The 19060-nt window shown below is 40.4% G+C and overlaps 1 protein-coding gene across 1 annotated transcript; it reads left to right on the top strand.

Annotated features, from left to right (window-relative positions):
- Positions 1 to 1130: 1130 nt before the first annotated feature.
- TRIML1 (tripartite motif family like 1) lies at positions 1131 to 5568 on the top strand. Its single transcript, XM_054565805.1, has 6 exons — positions 1131 to 1556; positions 1789 to 1884; positions 2872 to 3102; positions 3351 to 3373; positions 3552 to 3649; positions 5003 to 5568. The coding sequence occupies exons 1-6, from the start codon at positions 1131 to 1133 to the stop codon at positions 5566 to 5568; spliced, it is 1440 nt and encodes a 479-aa protein (XP_054421780.1).
- Positions 5569 to 19060: the final 13492 nt, after the last annotated feature.

Here is a 19060-nt window from a genome sequence, read left to right as displayed (position 1 = left end):
CAGAGGTTTCTAAGCTGGAGAATGAAGACATAAAAGTAGAAATAAGGTATGATGAACTTAGTAGGTGGGTGGGTGGAACTGGTTAGATTTTGAGGAAGAGCTTTTAAGGTCCCACTTTCTGGCATATGGTGGCAGAGGGAAGGCCAAGAGAAGAACCAGATCATAAGCACATGGCATAGTGAACTTACAGAAACTGGCACTAATCTCAGTGGTCATTGTACACTGTCTCCATGCTATACATTTACTTTTGTCATGGGTCTAAAAATAATGTCTGCACATTTAATTTTTGTCTAGTGAGAGCTAACAGGGATTTAAAAAGGCCTAGTCTTATATTTATACTAAAATATAATTCTTTCTCTCCACTCCATAGTGTGATAGCCTCTTGAGGCAACTTCCAACAAGAATGATGTTTTGGATGCAGAGAGGTGAGTAGCATGGTCCTTAAGGAAGAGCAATAAACACGACTGGTAATCCATTGTACATCTAAATTCAGGGAATACTTCAGTGGAATTGTTCTGATTTTATTGGGGTAAATAAAATGAAAGGACACAGTACCTGATAAAGGAACAAAAAGCTTTTAGACTTTTGTCAAGCACAGAAAAGACACAACTGAAAGGAATAGATATTACAGTTTCCTTCCCTCAGTTTCTAAACTAGATTCTGCTAGTGGATTTTTCCAAAAGATTTGGACCATATGTTCAATTCGGATATTATTAGAGATCCATGATTTAAATCTCTGTACTGGCTTATACCGAATTAATTAAACTTCTAGTCTAACACCCATCTGTTTAAATGGTTTTGCAATGATGTTAATATATAATAACCAACTCTCAAAATGAGGACTTTGTTAAGAGCAAGTACCCCCAGTTTCAGCATGTGGCTAACACAGTGAGAGATTCATTCCTTAAAAGTTTGGGGTTGATGATGAACCAGTGTACAGGAGTTCCACATTAAGTCATAATTGGCTTTGTGTTGGGAGAGTACATGTCAATTGGTGAAATCAAGCACAGAGGAGATTAAGAATTTCTTGTACTAACAACATAGCAACTGATCACTCACTTGTTAGCCAAAACAATAGAAGCTTAAAGAGGAATTTACTAATTCCAGAATAGAGGTGTGACCTTGCCCTGATGTCCTTCTTAGAGAAAATGTCTACAGCAGATTTGATGGAGAATCTCAGGGAAGAGCTGACCTGCTTCATTTGCTTGGACTATTTCACCAGCCCAGTGACCACTGAATGTGGGCACAGCTTTTGTCTGCTGTGTCTCCTGAGGAGCTGGGAGAAGCATAGCACTCCTTTATCTTGCCCTGAGTGCTGGAGGACCTTGCAGGTCCCCCATTTCCAGCCCAATGAGCGTTTGGGGAGGCTGGCTGGCATCGGCAAGCAACTCAGATCCCAGGTGCTACAGAGAGAGGACAAACAAGGCCCCTATGAGAGAATGCTGGCAGCCACTAAGGTGTCCCCGGATGATGAGCCGGGTGTAAACGCCTTCTCAACCCCGTGTCGCAGAATAAACAGAGTGTATCTCCCGAGTGAGGCTGAGGAGCAACACAAAGTAAGATTGGCTGCGCGATATAGCTCTCAGAACACTGTGAGTTTCCACTGCTTAACTCCCATGAGAGTGTCTGTCAGTGACAACCATGGGTGCTGATTTCCAGGCACAGGCCACGCACTTGACCTGCATCCTGCTTTACCTGTTCTTTTAGCGTTGTTGCTTTTGGTCCTCAAGACCCCTTCACGACCTGGTGTGCCTGCTCATTTGCTGCAGAGTGTTTGTTTCTTTGCAGGAGAAACTCCTGGAAGTCCTAAATCTTTTGTGTAAAAAGAAAAAGGAAACCCAGGTTATATTAACCCATGAGAAGGAGAGAGTGATATTGTGTAAGGTCAGTAACTGTACTTTTGCATTTTGTCTATGATTCTGTGAGGAGAGAGTTCTAAAGGGATACTTAGTGAAATGCTAGGGAAAAAAGACAAAACTTTCCGGTCCTAACCTACAGTGTGCAGTAGCCTTGCGTTGGTCTCCCTGTCTCTGCTTGTCTCCCTAGGACCTCAAGACTCAGCTCCCCTCCCCCGACCCCAGGCCAGCTTCTCATTCCCTCCCTGGGCACCGGTATCACTCAGAGGCGACCTCTATGTCAGCCCTTATTATAATTGTTTAAAATGCAATTTATATTTACGTAACATAAAATGGAAATTAATAAAAAATATTTCAAATGCTTTGGGGCCAGGAAGAAAAAGCAAAAGAAAGAGAGCGCAAATGCAAAAAATAAAGAGAAAGGGAAATAAAGGCAAAATAGTGGTTTGGATTAGTCTATCTGAACAAATGCTCATGGTTGATCACAGTTTTGAATTTGAGCTGTCTAGCAAAACAATGAACTAAATGCTTAGATATTTAAAAAATACGTGTGTATCTGATTCTCCCAGTAAATTTTGAGTTCTTAAATGGGAATATTTGTGCTGTACACTTCTATTTCCAATATGTGATCCAATGCTTACCTTTATGGAAAAAATATTTGCTGAATAAATGAACATACTTTTTTTCATAATTTTGTCATTTTTTTATTGCTTTATATTTTATAATGGCACTGATCATCAGCTGTCATACATTTTTTATTTTTGTTTTCTTTCCACTAGAATGACAGTTTCCTGGGAATAGAAATTTTGGTTCTCTTTACTACTATATCTATCTCACACACACATAAAATATCAAATAATGAAATTAAGCACCCAACCAGTCAATAGAATATATATATGTTATGTGTCAAGTTTCAAGAATTGTCACAGTGGAACTCTAGGACGTGGTAAGGGTGAAAAATCGCACTCCATACTAAACTTATTATATTGTTGTGTGTCTGCGCGTGTGACGGCAGGAAGAGACAAAGAATTGTAAACAGGTCGTTGTGTCGGAATACACGAAAATGCACCAGTTCTTGAAGGAGGAGGAGCAGCTGCATCTCCAGTTACTGGACAAGGAGGAAAGAGAGAACCTGAAGAGACTGAGGGACAACGAGATCAAGCTGACCCAGCAAATAAGGGGCCTTGGCAAAATGATGGATCAGGTAGAGGCCACGTGTCAGAGCTCGATTATAGCTTCCTCTGAGGTAAGAATATTGGGCCAGTTAATGCAACAGTACATAGTAACACATAATATATCAAGTCATACGAAATGATTTTTTTAAAAAAACTAAGTTCTGGTCCAAAACTAGTTTCCCTAAAGAATTAAGATTCTATGTAGTATAAATAAAATGCTGAAGAAGCTTCTGTGACATTTGCAGAGGCCTACATCCAACATGGATTTGCTAGTGATCAACGTGCACAAATACTAACCTTCTTTCTTTTATACCCTTAGGAGGTGAAAGAAGCACTGGAAAGGTAGGTTTCCACCCTGTGTTCAGTGATGTCAGATGCAGGGATGTGGTGCTGATGAAACAGGTTGGGGACAGACGGGGGATGAGGGGTCCATGGGGCTGGGACAAAATGAGCTGCTCTCTCAAGCTGGAGCGGGTCATGTGACCTGAGCGGAGACCGAGTGACTGTCTTGCCCTCGCAGGAGTAAGCCGCTCTTGCTTCAGTGTCCAGAGACTGCCACCACGGAGCTGAGTCTGTGCCGCATCACCGGAATGAGGGAGATGCTCAGAAAATTCAGCAGTAAGTCAGCCCGGTTTGTCCAACCTCCGGCACTTTCTAAGTGTTCACGTCAGTATATTTCAAGGGATGCAAAACTGAGTCCTTCGGCAGCTTCTAACACAATAGCCAGATCTGGGTGCCAGTCTGTCTGAGCCAGCAGGGAGCCCCAGGGAAGGAGGGCACAGAGGGTCTCCGTGCTGGAGCAGACAGACACAGTGAGACTGGACTGTCTGGCTGGCTTTGTTTCCTAAGGATTCCTTCCTTTGTTTTCACTGTTCTGTTTTGTCTGTCTCATCCCTTTGCACATTCTCTCCATTCAACTCCTTAGGGGTCTTTGAATTTTTACCTCTGTCTTTGTCAGGACAAATGCTAACAAACTTAAATCCCAGTGAGGGAACTTTCAAAGAACTATCCTTTTAGAATACTCCAGATAACTTAGGCTGGCTGAAAACAGGAGAGGTCAGCATTAGTTCTCAACTTTTATCTTGATGATCCAACCTTCAGAGGAAGGCCTAGTCTACTCGGGACTCAATAGGCATTTGGTAAGTTTCTGCTCTGTGCCTACTATGCTCTCAGGCTCTGAGGGTAGTCACAGTGACAAATAAGACAGACTTGCCCTTGCCCTGTAGACCTTTTAATGAAATTGAGGAGATGGACATTAATCACAGATATTTAGTGATGATTAGAATTTGATCTATCAATGAAAGTGTACACTGTGTGGTAAAGGGACCTAACCTTGTCTGGAGAGTCAGTGAAAGCTGGAGGCCTGTTCTGTGACATCCTTTCTAGAGAATGAGAGAGGGGCCTCTCACGGGTTCATCCAAGGCTCAGCGCGGGCTACGCTAACTCCTATGAAGCTGCCCGTAAGCATGACTTAATGAAAAATGCTGATTCGAAGCTCCAGCGCTCAGCAACTCTGTAATCTTGGTCAAGCTTCCTCACCTTTCCAAACCCAAGTTTTCTCTTTAATAAAAATAGAAACCCAATAATACTTGCCATGGTTAAATGGGATAACGTACAAAGGATGCTTGGTGTCTCAGGAGGAGTTCAGTAAATGATAACTGCCCATGTTTCTCTCCCACCCACGTTGAAGAATCAGAACTAACCTTGCTTGAAGCAAATATGAATGACAAAGGGTGGATAATTATCGCTTTCCATGCAACTGTCTTTTGTTTTCTATTAGAAATTTACTCTCCATTTAAGGAAAGAAGGGCTCAGAGATTCTTTTCTAAAAATAAAAATCCCGACCATGCCCACTTAAATGATACTTTAAAAAATAGGACCAAATACTAAGAATTTAATTTAAATTGCACGTATATAGAGGGGGGAAGCTCAAGAATGCCAACAAGGACTCATTCCCTTCTCCTCTTGCAGCGGATATAACTCTGGATCCAGCCACAGCCAATGCCTACCTTGTCTTGTCCGAGGATCTGAAAAGTGTCAGATATGGAGGGATCCGACAGAAGTTACCCGACAACCCAGAGAGATTCGACCAGTCTGCCACCGTGTTGGGTGCTCAGAGCTTCACCTGCGGGAGGCACTACTGGGAGGTGGAAGTAGGAAACAAGACGGAGTGGGAAGTGGGCATCTGTAAGGACTCCGTGAGCAGAAAGGGGAACCTGCCAAAGCCACCTGGGGACCTCTTCTCACTGATAGGCTTAAAAATTGGAGATGATTATAGCCTTTGGGTCTCATCTCCTTTAAAAGGTCAACATGTCAGAGAGCCTGTGCATAAGGTTGGTGTGTTCTTAGACTACGAGTCTGGACACATAGCATTCTACAATGTGACAGATGAATCTCTCATCTACAGCTTCCCTCCAGACTCTTTCCAAGAGGCACTCAGACCTATATTTTCCCCTTGCCTCCCAAATGAAGGGACAAACTCAGGTCCCCTTACCATCTGCTCACTGAATAGCTATGTTGGAAGGAGATGCCGCTGAGCCTTCACTGAGGACGAGGTCTAAGACCAACATGACTAGTAATTAAGGTGACAAATGTATGGACGGTATTAACAGCAGGTGATCTAAAAGTAGAGTTCCCCCCCTAAAGAGTTCCTATTAACTTGAGCCCCCAATGAACAGCTAAATTGGACAAGCAACTTCTAATACCAATAGGAAAAAGCTGATCATATTTCGTGTCTTTAACCAAATTTATCATGTAGGCTGTTCCATGTATGTGCTGATCACTAATGTAGGGTTAGAATTAGTCCCTGTTACCCTAAATCCCACTCTCATAAGCTAGTTTTATAAATATATGTCTTTTTTTTCAAGTGTATTTATTTATTTCACTCTAAGAAACTGCTTTCTTCCGTGTGCAGAACCCTGCTCACTGAGGCGATGCTAACCTCCTGGGGGCTGGGTGCAGGGTTTCTCCTTTCCAGGGTTGATGGGAAGGTCTCAAGGAGTGTCTGTCTCTGAAAAGTCACTTTTCTTCCCATCCTATGGAGCCTGGAACATTTGTATGCAGGGAGTTTCAGAATGCTGCAAGTCTATGTATGTGTATCATTCATGTTTCCATAAGCACAAGAGGCTGACACCTCTGCTTCCTACTGTGTTCAAAGATAGCAGAGCAAAGTCTCCATTCAATAAAAGTGTCAAGGCTGTGGATGCTGAGTGACCTCGTTAAGTTTTATATAAGGCTATTATTGTCTGTGCTTTGCTCTTTGCTATGAGCAGAAGCCTTGGAAAATTATTGAGTTTATTGGGGTGACATTAGTTAATAAAATTATACAGGTCTCAAGTATATATGGCATACTTTATTTATTTATTTTAATTTATTTATTCTATTTATTTTTCTTGCTTAATTCCTTCACTTTTTTCACCCAGCTTCACAAACCCCATACCCTCTGCTGTTGTCAGTCTGTTCTCTCTCTGTGAGTCTATCTCTATTTCGTTCAGTAGATTCCACAAAGGAGTAAAATCACATGGTATTTATCGTTCTCTGATTGGCTTACTTCACTTAGCATAATGGTATCCAAGTCCATAAATGCTGCCACAAAAGGTAAAATTTCTGTCTTTTTCAAGGCAGAGTAGTATTCCATTGTGTATATGTACCCAGTTTTTTTAATCCACTCATCTACTGATGGACCCTTGGGCTGGCTATAGTAAATAACACTGCAATGAACACAGGGGTGTATGTGTTCTTCCAAATTAGTGTGTTGGGTTTCTTTGGACATATTCTCTGATATGTCCAAAGTGGAATTGCTGGGTCATGAGGCAGTTCTATTAATTTTCTGAGGAACCTCCATATTGCTTTCCACAGTGACTGCACCAACATGCATGTCTACCAACAGTTCTTTCTCCATATCCTCGCCAGCACTTGCTAATTTATTGATGACAGCTATTCTGACAGGTGTGAGATGATACCTCATTGTGGCTCTAATTTGCATCTCTTTGATGATTAGTGCCATTGAAATGTCATGCACCACCCTCTTGTGCTCTTTGTATTCTTTATTTGTATTTTATCCTGACATCATGGAAGACCAATTATGTACTCTTTAGATAATTTTTGGCTCTGCTTCCCCTTTTTAAATGTTATTAAATTTAATTTCTTCACTTATTACCTCAAAAAGCTAAGAAATCAATCATAAACAGCAAACACCAAGGATATTTGGAATGTATCTTCCTCGATACCAAAAGTATTACCTTTTAAAATATTTGGTAAGTGAATATCAAAATAATACTTTTAAATTTAGTGTGCATTACATTTAATTGTAATTTTCTCTCTCTTAGTGAGGTTGATATTAGCAAGGAAACAAACCTATTTTTTTCCTCAGGCAAGTTGTCCTGAGTGGACAACTTAGCTGCACCATTGTCCACACTGGCCCTGCCTCTGATTGGGTGGGGAAGAGTCAATCTACACCCTCTGTGCTCTTCTCAGTTTACATAAGCAACCATGAAAACATTCCAAGAAAAATTTCTCTCAAGTTTTCTAGATATAAACTCAAAACCAAGCAATGTGGTGGTGAGGCTGGGAACGAGAGTAAATGGAGTGAAAAATTGAGAATTTCATTCTCTTATTTGGAAAATTTATCCCCTTGCATTGTTCAAGCACCTGCACCTCTCTGCCTCAGTTTTTCAACATTTGACAAAGATAATTTCTCGAATATGAAGTGTTTCACGTGGAACCTGCCACCATTACTCCTATTAGCTCCTCCCCCTCCTATCCTTCCTGAGTGCACAACTTCCCCAGGAGATAAGCCACAAGTAGCCTCTTGTAGTGGTTTCCGGAATCACAGCCCTTCCTCCTCAGCCTCTCCTCAGCATTCTAAGGGAGAGGGGATGTGTCCAGGCCTGAGGGTAGAGGACACACAGAGTGATCTCTCACACAAGATTCCAGCTCGATTACTTTTCTTTAATTGTCATTGTCCATCTTAAAACACCTTAAAAATAAAACATTATACGTATGTTGTTGTGAAATATGATTAACAAATAAAATTCCCTTAACTCTTCAAATGAGGCCTCTATCCGACCTGCTCTAATTATCCCGTCTCCCTATGACATAACTCTGACCTATTATGCTACAATACTATTGGTTTGCTATCTTACTTAATGTTGTTTGTTCAAGGCTCTCTTCCACTAATTTAACTCAAGAATGTGTCCAATTCCCCTTTCCGTAGTCTTGCATTTCTTCCTGGGCACGGCCCTGGGAGGGGTGGGAACCAAATAATTTTAGGCCACAGTAGGAAAATAGAAGACTGCTGAATGTACAAAGAATAAAATAAGAATGGAATGTAATCTTACTACACAGAGTTAATCAATGGTATGATATGTATCTTTCCAATTTTTTTCTTCTATGTGTATGTATTTTGAAAATTAATTACATTGTGAACTTTATTCTTATCATTAGATATTTCTTGAAAATATGACTTTTTAAGTCCCTAAATATATATTTATATATTTATAAATATAATGTATATGTAATATTTATACATATAATATATATGTACTTCCTAAGAATTAGCACCATTTGTTAAATTACATTTTCCATATCAAAAATGTACATTCAATAAATGCTATTATTTAATGATATTGAATAAATAGTTCATATTAAAAATTTCTCAATTAGGCTTATAGTGTTTTTTGAATTAAATTTATTGGTGTGACATTGGCAGATAAAATTACCTGGATTTCAGGGGTACAATCTATAATACATCCTCTGTGTTGTATATTTACCACCCCAAGTGAAGTCAAGGTTATAATATTCTTTAGTCTTCCAGCACCCAGGAATAATATAGGATCATGCAGGAGATGTAATTGTCTTGGAAAATATAATTTTAATGGGAGGAACATTTTATTTTATGAGTGCCCCTAATGTATTTAATATTTCCCCACAGTGAGACACTTAGATTGTTTCCCGTTTTTAGCTGTTGTAAATGACAGTGTGATGAACACGCTTGGAGATAAACTTTGGGTGTGTTTGTGATTGTTCCTCAAGCCTGTCTCCCGCAGGCAGAGGCCGCCTCGGGTCCTGCTGGCCTGTGTTAGCAGTTTGCGCCTCGTAACCTCCTACAATGGCATCCTGGGCACCACAGGTGGTCCCAAGGTTTAACTCGCAGGCCTTTCCACAGCAAAGATGCAGAGCACAGCTTTGGAACAGTGAAAGAACATGCTTCCCTCTGCCCTGCAGTCTTGCCAGAAGCACTGCTTTTACTCCACAGAAATCTGCCCAGGGAGGAATGGGTGGTGCTTGGGCTTTGAGATCAAACAGTCCTTGGTTTGAACACTTAACTTCATGAAATAACTTCTTTCGACTTTCACAAGTTATTTCAACTCTCAGAGCCTTAGTTTCCTGCTCTCAAAAAATGTGAGAAATACCTACTCGTGAGGATTATGTGAGAACACAGGAAAACAGTGAATCCATGTGCATGATGATTTTTGTTTCCCCTTCCCTCCCCTCCCCTCCCCCACCTTAAAAGCTGCTTTTTGCAATTTGTTAGGGCTCAGAAAAACCATAGAATGCTTGTGAAAACATAGGCAACAACAACTCAGAAACATTTCCAAAATAAGCGTTACTATTTTAGGGGAAAAGTGTTAACACTAAGTTTAGTTGGAGAAAGTGAAAAACCTCTGTGGATCATTTTATCTTTCATGGAAGTCCTTTTGAACTTCACACTTGTGAGCAGCTCATTACCTAATAAAAAAATATGTATAAGTTGGAGATAAATAAAAATAAAACCCCTCCCAAAGTGGTGATCTCATTTTCATTCCTCCGTCTTGGCTGCCTCATGCCTTTGTCTGGGCTCCAGGACTTGGTCCGAACGTTGTGGGCCATAGGCTCTGCAGACACTTGAAATGCTGTCCCCGCAGGAGTGGCAATGCAGTCTCATTTAACCTCTGTGCCTCACTTGGTGCTGCTCAAATACACTGGGGGCCCTGAGATAGCCCATCAGCCTTTGGGTGGGGTTTGGAGCGGCCACCACCTGCTGTGAACCTTGTCCTCCTCTTAGTGCCTTATAAACCTTACTAGATGTGTGCCATGGCTCAAGAAAGGTGGGAAAGCACTGATCTCCTCCCACCAAAAGCGATCTATCTATCTATCTATCATCTATCTATCTATCTATCTATCTATCTATCTATCTATCTATCTATCTATCTATCATCTCTATCATCTACCTACCTACCTACCTACCTACCTACCTATCTATCATTCGCTTACCTTGGATGTCTTATAGTAGCTTTCTTATTGAGAGCTAACAGGAAAAACCAAGTTTTATGAGATCTAAAGATTATACAAGTAGGAGAGTCATCTTTTAAAAAATAATAAAAACTTACAAATTTAAAAAATATATTGATTTTAGAGAAAGAGAGAGGGGGACAGAGAGAGAGAGAGAGAGAGAGAGAGAGATTAGTTGTTTCACTTATTTATGCATTCATTGATTGATTCTTGTATGTGCCCTTATCCCCTGGTCAAACCTGCAGCCTTGGTGTATAGGGATCAAACTCTAACCAACAGAAAGCTACCTGGCCAGAGCCAAAAACTGACAAATTTTAACATTAGGTCAGGATCTTAGAGGGTCTCAAAGAAATAAGGGCCTGAAACTTAAGTTTAACCAGTTTCTTGGTTATCTGCCTTTGAGGTAGCCAGATGTAAGATGAGGTGCCCAGGCAGTAAAACCAGACCTCTAGGTTCAAATCCTGCGCCCTGCTCCATACCCGCTTAACTGCACAAAGTTGGGCAAGTTGCCTAATCTCCTATTGTCTCAGTTCCTTCCTAGCTAAAACATGGTTGAAAATCCTACCTGCCTCACGGGTTGTTACAGAAAATAACACTTAGAACACCACCTGATTTAAGGTATAACTACTCAGCAGATAGTTAATTCCTAATAGTTTCTTACCAAGCTTTCGAAACTACATTAGCGGGACTCTGCGTTTTTGAATACTGCCTTCTGTGGCTCCATTCCCACAGCGCTGACCATAAACCCACGCAGGGTTCAGAATACTGCCCCTCTCACCCGTGTTCCTACCCTCACATCCTGGTTTCCATCCTTGAGGAAAACTCCACCTCCAGTTTTGTGCCTCAGAGCATGTTGCTGGTCCTTTTGAGTTCCTAATTCTAACCCTCACTCCTTATCTCTTAGGAAGTATTCTAAAAATTCTTGAGCGTTTCACAGATTGCCTTTTATTTGACTCATTGACTCTTTTTATTTGACTCACCCACTTCCTTTTGCATACACCTAAAGAACAGTTACACTCAGTTAACATTTTAGTAGACATTTTATAAAGCAATTGTTATATGTTGTCTCTTTTGAAGTGTTGGAAATGTTTGCTAAAGCAGTCATCCAAACTTCTATCCAACCTTCTCTCTCCCTCTTCTTTACTGGGTGTGGCCTTAGCCTGCTCCCTCCCTCCCTCCGTTCCCCTTACAAAGAGTTGTGTGTCAGCCCACTGACTGGGACTGGGTCAAGAGGACTGAAAGCATCTCTTCTCAACTCGGGTTCAGGGACACCACACTGATGACTTGAAATGGGCTACAGTGGAAGCATGTACGTCAACAAATTTGCAAACATTATAAGTCAGGCCTTTGCCCTGTAGAGACCTAGTTGTTGAACGATTATCAGCATTTCATCTTATAAAATTCCTGCACATTTAATCCTCTCTGGTATCTGTTTTTGGGCCTACCCAGATTAACATAGAAGGGGAGAGGAGAAAATATCACATCAGCTTTGGACATGTTGAGACAGTGGATAGAAATCTTGAGGCCCTCAAAGATCATCAAAATAAAATTGCTTTCTTCAATAGGATCATTCTCATCAGCCAAAGCTAAGTCATTGCTCTCAGGAACTAACACCTAGGATATTGGTTTTTAGCAGAAATAATTCCAAAGACTGAGGTAGTGTACCTTTTCTGGCTTGGTGCCCTCTAACATTTTCTAAATCAGACCTAGCTTCCGGGCTCTCAGTCTACAAATGGTTTTTCCCTGAGATGGGAATTATTTTTAATTTTAACATTGGTTTGTACTTTCCTTACTTCATTTATCATCATAGGCAAAACGTTTTTCATTTTTCCTTATATTTCTGAATTTTTACCACTTCTTTGCTGTTCTTGAAAATCTCCAGGATTTTTTTTTAAAGCTAACCTATACAAGGCAATTCTGAAATGTGCTTTCCTTTTTTCTTAATTATTTCATAACTTAAATAAAAAATTACATGTATCTCAAATCTTTCCCCAACTGCTTCTGGCCCTTTAATTCTTTCTTAATTCTTACAGCTTGGATAGCACTGGGTAACACATCAGATTGCAAAGCTTGGCTTGTGAGCAATGGTTAAAGATGCTCTTCCTCCTCAAAAGCCTCTGCCTTTATTTTTATACCAGGAAATCCTGGAAATTGCTCTAGTTGGTCTCCTTTTCCTTTTGTTCCTCCCTTGAGTCTTTTTCTCAAACCTTGTGACTTGCAGACTAATCCTAACACAAGCATGTGTGTGCATGTTTGTATGTGTTAAAGGGGATGGTGGGTGGGTAGCTTCTTTCCACAAACCAATGTATACATGGTAAAAATCAGAGCTTTTGGCAAGTTATTTGATCCTTCCATTTGCCATATCTCCTCTTCTGCAGCTTATTCTACTCATTTTTTTATTAGCGCTCCGAGTAATTCCTTCAGCCTCTGAGCTGATAAAAAGCGTTGTTGGACTGCCTGCCTTTTCTCTACGTAGGTTCTTAGATTTGTGTTTCTTGGGGTTTATGTTGCAGACTCTTAAGTCATCCTCCAGGGATGGAGGATGCAGGGAATGAAAATCCCCTCCAGTTCTTGGAAAATAAGTTAAAAGGGTCTGCATCATCTGTCCTATGTCACTTAATGAGGTCACGTAAACATGTTTGAAAAAGTCTAATTATGCATTTAAATTTACTTGTTTATTAAAGAACAAATACGGATACTGACACATGTATTTCCTCTCTGTGCCATATCCCAAACTAAGACCACTGTTTTGGGTTGTATTTAAGGTCTGATGGAAACGTCCTCTGGTACCGTTTGGCTTTGCCTGTAGAATAGCAAATGCATTATGCACATAAAAGGAAGGATGATATAAGTAAAATTCACCCAAGCCAATGAGAGCTGTTTACTTTTCCGGGGTTGGAGCAATGTTTAACCTTAGGCGATCCCAACCACTTCTTTGCAGTGAGATTTCTGCCTAGATATTAGTAGGGTGAAGTTTTGTTCTGAGTCAGGTTGCCAATGTTTTTAATTGATGTTTAAAGTACTTTATAGCATATGCTTTGTAAGCTAATTCACAGTGAAAACTGATGCAGTGAAATTTGGTTCTGAGTGCCACCATTTATGGCCAAAAGTTGGCTGCCCTTCAAGACCCATCTTCTGTACACACGTATATGTACAGCTGATACGCAAATAGCTGAAAAGAGCAAGCTTCCTCATCTAAAGAAGAATCCCATCAAGCAAGGGAGGGTTGCTCTTGACCCATCACTGACATATAAATTGTTTTCTGCTGTCCTTAGCAGAATAATTGCTTTGAGGGAAGAAGTATGTTGAAATATGATGATAATAATCATGATAATGAAAGCAAATCCTTATAGCACTTACTCTTTGCTTGGAGCTGGTCTAAATGCTTAAACACATTCACTTATTTTATCTTCATAACAATCCAGAGAGATAGTCACCATTATAATCTCCTATTTCCTGGTGAGGAAATAAAGTACAGAGAGGTCGAGTAACACGACCAGGTTCACAGAGCCAACAAGTAGTGGAGATAAAGTTTGAACCTAGGTGGTTTGGCCCAAGTGTGCAATTTTTGACTATTATTTTAATTACAGAATAAAATATATGCTTCACATACTGACTGTACAAAGCTGTATTTGTTAACTCTGCAGGAGTTGAACAAATAATTTATTGATTTTCTTATTAGCACCTATATATTTATAGAGAAGAGGCTAAGAAAAAGGCGTAGAAGTCACAGGAACTACTTAATAGCACCTGAACACTTTGCTGCTAGAATCAGATTTCCTATTACGTACCTCTTCTCACCTCTACTGCCTTTACCTTTCAATTTATGAACAATATCTTGGTTCTACATTTGGGGGTCAGATCTTTACCTTTTCCCTGGAAGCTTGGCCCTTTGGGGACTACAATGTGGCTTCTTATCCTGATGGGTGACCATCTTAGATCTGCAAGTTCCCTGAGATGCTGAGCTCCTTGCTTTCAGCCTTCTTAGATGAGTTTATGAGGTAAAGGTGAAGAGAACACCTGTGACTTGCAGGATTTTCTATATATGTATTCTCTCTGTAACAAGATTATACTCTTTTGGATAACGTACCCCAGGTGGCAAAAAATTTCTCACGTTTATTATTGGCCAAGTACTGTGCCTAATATTTACACTACTATTAAAAGTTTAAAGACATTGCCCAAATGCCACACCTGTTGAAGGGAAGAACTCGATACGTACCTGGCTCTACTCACTCCAGGGCCTATTTTTAAACTACTGAGCTATATTATTCTCATTAGAAATTACTTAGGTAAAGGAGCCAGTTTGTTTAATTGAGCATTTCAGTTTGAGTGACACTGTGGTACATGAATGTAGAAAGAACAGTTGACTCCCTTGGCTGTTAGGGACAGGAAATCAGTTCTCCTGACAAGCTGGGGCTGGAGGAAGGGTTTTTAAAGCAATTGTCATGTACATAATAACTGGACTTGTAAGACAGCCTCGTTTTATTCTAATGAAGACGGAAGGTCAAGAAGAACACAGGGTCCAGCATTGAGCTTTAGAGGAAATCCTCAGTTTAGTTTAAAGAAGTAGCAGACCGGGAGGATACAAGAGTTTCCAATAAGGGTCTATTGAAAGAGCCTTTGAATCAAGACAAATCATTGAAATACTGGGACCACTGTACTATTTTATTGTATTAAATTCACTCATAAATAATTTATAAGAGAAAAAAATTACAGGTGAGAAAGCATAAGATGTTATAAGGGACTCAATTTTTCTTTCTTCCCATGTTCAGATTCCCTTCCTCTCTTTCTCCATTCTGTATTTGGTTGACTAACTCAGGTGAAAAAATGTATTTAATTTTGGGGGCACAAAATGTAAGCTCTTCAAATGACAACGTTTAGTCATAAAACAGGATATCATTAGCAAAGTTGAGCTTGCCCTCGACATATCTTTGTAATGTCTACATTAACGTGCTTATCAAAGAAAGAAAATAGAACAAAAAAAAAAACCTTTATATTTTAGAACCATTTTATGTTCAAAACAAACTTAGTGGAACATACACTGGACCAGCGGGGCCTAGCCACCCAAGAATGCACAGCCCCTACCCTCCCCATTGCGAACACCGACGCGCTCTCTCAGTTCACAGCACGTGTTAAAAGCCACACCCACTCACATTTGTCACTGCACCCTCATATCTGATTTCCCCCCTTTCTTATGCCTCCTGGTTACCTTCTGGTCACCACCTCACAACAACTCACAAGTTTCAATCCTTCTGAGGCCGGTGCCCACAAGCAAATTCAGGTCTTTTTCACCGTAAAGTGTCATATTTATTGTAGCATTTACGTCGTTCTCAACCATTTAACAAGTGTAAAACTGTGCTCCAGTATTTATTTGGTCCCATTTTTTAATGTGTCACTGAGAAAGTTTTAAAGTGTTAGGTTCATAAACGCATAAGCCCTGCGGTTTTATTGCACATTTTTGCATAACACGGTGATTTTTAGGAATACATATGTAGCATTCTAGCAGAACTGACTGTATGTGACGAGATGTTAAAACCAAACTCCTTCTCTCTAAGATTTCATGGAGGAACAGGATGATCTATGTGTCATTCTCGATTTTTCTTATGTTAAACTTGCAAAGGAGGTGGAAAAAAATAGCTTTTTCATTTTTTTCTTGTTTAGGTGAACCAGTGTTAAAGTTGAAGCAGTTGGAGGGTTGTTTTTGTTTTGTTTTGTTTTGTTTTGTTTTGTTTTGAAATTGGAGGCTTTCTTTGGAGAGAGTAACCTGTGTACTTGGGATCTTAGATCCCCTGTCTCTGGGAGAAGGACGGAGCCTTCTTCCTTCTAATCTCATGCCCCATGAAAGGAACTCCAGGCCACTGAAAGAGCTTAATGTGTGTCCACAGAGTATGTGATTACACAATGGAGTGGTGTCAACCCGGGATCTGAAATACACTGATGGACACTCACTTGTGTACATCCTGCCACAAGCACTTAAAATAACTATGCAGTGGGGTGTCCCTGGACATGAGAAGTAACGGAGATGATGGCCCAGGGGAGTGAGGACAAGACGTAGGATGGAAGCAGAGATCAGAAGGGAGAAACAGACATTCACAGGCTGCACGATGATATTTCAGTCAAACATCAGCCGCATATATGACAGGGATCCCATAAGGTTATAATGGAGCAGAGAAGTTCTAGTCGCCTGGTGATATAGTGACACGATGTCAGAGCACAATGCATTACTATGTATTTGGGGTGATGCTGGTGTAAACATTTTTTGCACTGCCAGTCATATAAAAGTATAGCACATGCAACTATGTGCAGTACATAATACTTGGTAATGAATGACTCTGTTACTGATTTAGGTACTCGGTATACTATACTGTTTATTGTTTGCTGTAAACAGTGTGCCATGTAATTTTGGAAGCAGCTCATGTTTATCATGTCCCGTGATTGCATCTTCTTCTCTTCTTCTTGATTAATCTCATGCTATCTTGCATAGTAACATGCTGGACAGGCTTGTACCCAGGAGCAGAAGGCTATACCAGGTAGTCTGGTTGTGTAGTAGGGTGTACCATCAGGTTAGCATACGTGCGCCCTTTGATATTCTTACAAAAATTGCCTAAGGATGCTTTTTTCAGAACGTATCTCTGTTGTAAAGCGTGGCAGGGCCGAATTCTCCTGGCGTTCAAGGTGGTGGAAGGAGCTAAAGCCAAGGAATGAAAGTGCCTCTAGAGGAAGGAAAGGCAAGGAAACAGAAAATTCCCCTAGACCTTCCAGTAGAAACTCAGGCTTTCCTACACTTTGATTTTCACCTAGGAAAAGTGATTTTAAACTTCTGATTTCCAGGCTGCAAGATAATACTTTTGTGTGGATTTAAGCCACTTTGTTGTAATTTGTTCCAGCAGTAATAAAAAACTAATATATGCCAAAGTTATGGGAAGATGGTAAAAGAGAGGAGAAAGACCCTAAATTCTTACTTGAAAGTAGAATTACAATCACATTTGTCCACTGAGTGGTAACTTAGCTCTGCACACTGAGGCAGACTCACTGGGGACCAGAACAAAGGCACCTGGAAGTGCTGACAGCATCTGGTATTGCCACAGCCGATGGCTTAGGGGGCTCAGTCCAGACAGACACCCCCTACTGAACATACTAGTAACACATTGTGGTTGCTATTGGTAAAATATCTTTCATCTGTGAGTAAAATGATGTCTTTTATAAGCAAAGTTGAAAGCCTAAAAGATTTTCAATATACTCCTTAGGGCTCATTAGAATCGGGATCAATTTTATGCACTCCGTTTTGGCTAGCACCCTTCTGTGATCAGGGGTGGGTCCTGAGCAGCCCCTCGTACTAGGAAAACAGAAAGGTGCTCGCAGTATTTTTGTGTAAGAAGATTTTAGTGTTGTCCAAGTCGAGTGGAAGGCCAGGTAGAAGGAGCTCAGTGGGTTCACACACCTTTGTGCCGTGGAGTTGGTAGGTAAAAAGTTAGGAAAGTTTCCTTCTCCTCCACTCTGGCCTCCTTTTCCTTCTCTTTCCATTTTTCCCCACCTGAATGTGCATTAAGATTTCATTGAGTTAAACAGAAATGTGGTTTATCTTCTATTGTATGTTGATCTTTTTACTCCCTAACAGCTCACCTTTATTTTCCTCTTTAACTCTTTATGAGAAACAGAATGAGAGTCAGGTAGAGCTGGGTTGGATTTCAAGTCCTTCACTTTTTAGCTGGATTACCAGGCCCAGGGGCTGGCACATACTGAATAGAAAACAAGTGTTGATTACTGTCTGTTCCCTCTTTCATAATACATATCAGAGTCACGGGTGCACCTCAGAAGCATGGGATACAATGTCAGCAAATCCTGCTGTAGGTTCAGGCCAAGGAGATGCACAGACACCGATCAGTCACACAATGTGAACTATCAGTGACACCTGTGGTCGACATGATCCAAGAGATGTTTGTCTACAGAATAGCCTAATGTAGTTGTATTCAATTAGAAAAAGGGAAACAATATTACTGTATGTCTACTGTGTCCTAGGCACTGGTTAAAGTTCAGAATATGTACAAATATTTACCTTTCTTACCATGATTATGGTTCAGCCATGGTGTAGGCTTAAAAGGCAGTACAACCTTAGCACCTGGTGCACTTAGGATCTTAATTATTGTTAGGAATTTGGAATCAGACTGGGGTTGGAATTTTTACTTTGTTTCTTAGAAAACTTATGACCTCAGGCAATTTTCTTAACCTTTCCAAGCCTTGTTTATTCAACTGACCTTCTGTTGAGCTTACATGGGGTCCACCACTGAGCTAGTTCTGAGGGAATAACAGATAAAAGATGGAGTCCCAGCCTTGCAGAGAAAAACAATTGCCTTTACTTTCTGCAAGTGTCAAAATCTGGGTAATAGATTCCATCTTGTAGCATGTTGTAAGGATTCAATGAGATATATTTTTGTGAGAGTGCTTCACATTTAGAGCAAACTCAGTAACTTCATTTCTTTCTTTCCCTAGTGGCATCCTGGAGGGAAGGAAATTTTTAAGCTTGGAAATCTTTATTTGTTCTTCTCAAATAACACTAACACTGCCCTGAGGGTGACTGGATTCAATGGCAACTAAGGAAAAAATATTATACTGAAGGTACCTCCACCGATAAGTGAGATTTTGGTCAGTCTTCAACGTTTGAAAATAACCTTATTATAAGGGTGACTCTAGTATGTACAATTTTATGATGTGATCAGAAGTACTGGAAGACAACACTTTCTTCACTAACAAGGACAA

The sequence above is a fragment of the Pteronotus mesoamericanus genome, unplaced genomic scaffold, assembly GCF_021234165.1.
Source record: "Pteronotus mesoamericanus isolate MK-2021 breed Mesoamerican mustached bat unplaced genomic scaffold, CSHL_Meso_final contig_169, whole genome shotgun sequence".
Lineage (NCBI taxonomy): Eukaryota > Metazoa > Chordata > Mammalia > Chiroptera > Mormoopidae > Pteronotus > Pteronotus mesoamericanus.
The sequence above is the reverse complement of the archived record's forward strand: the minus strand, read 5'-3'. Positions and strand labels throughout refer to the sequence as shown.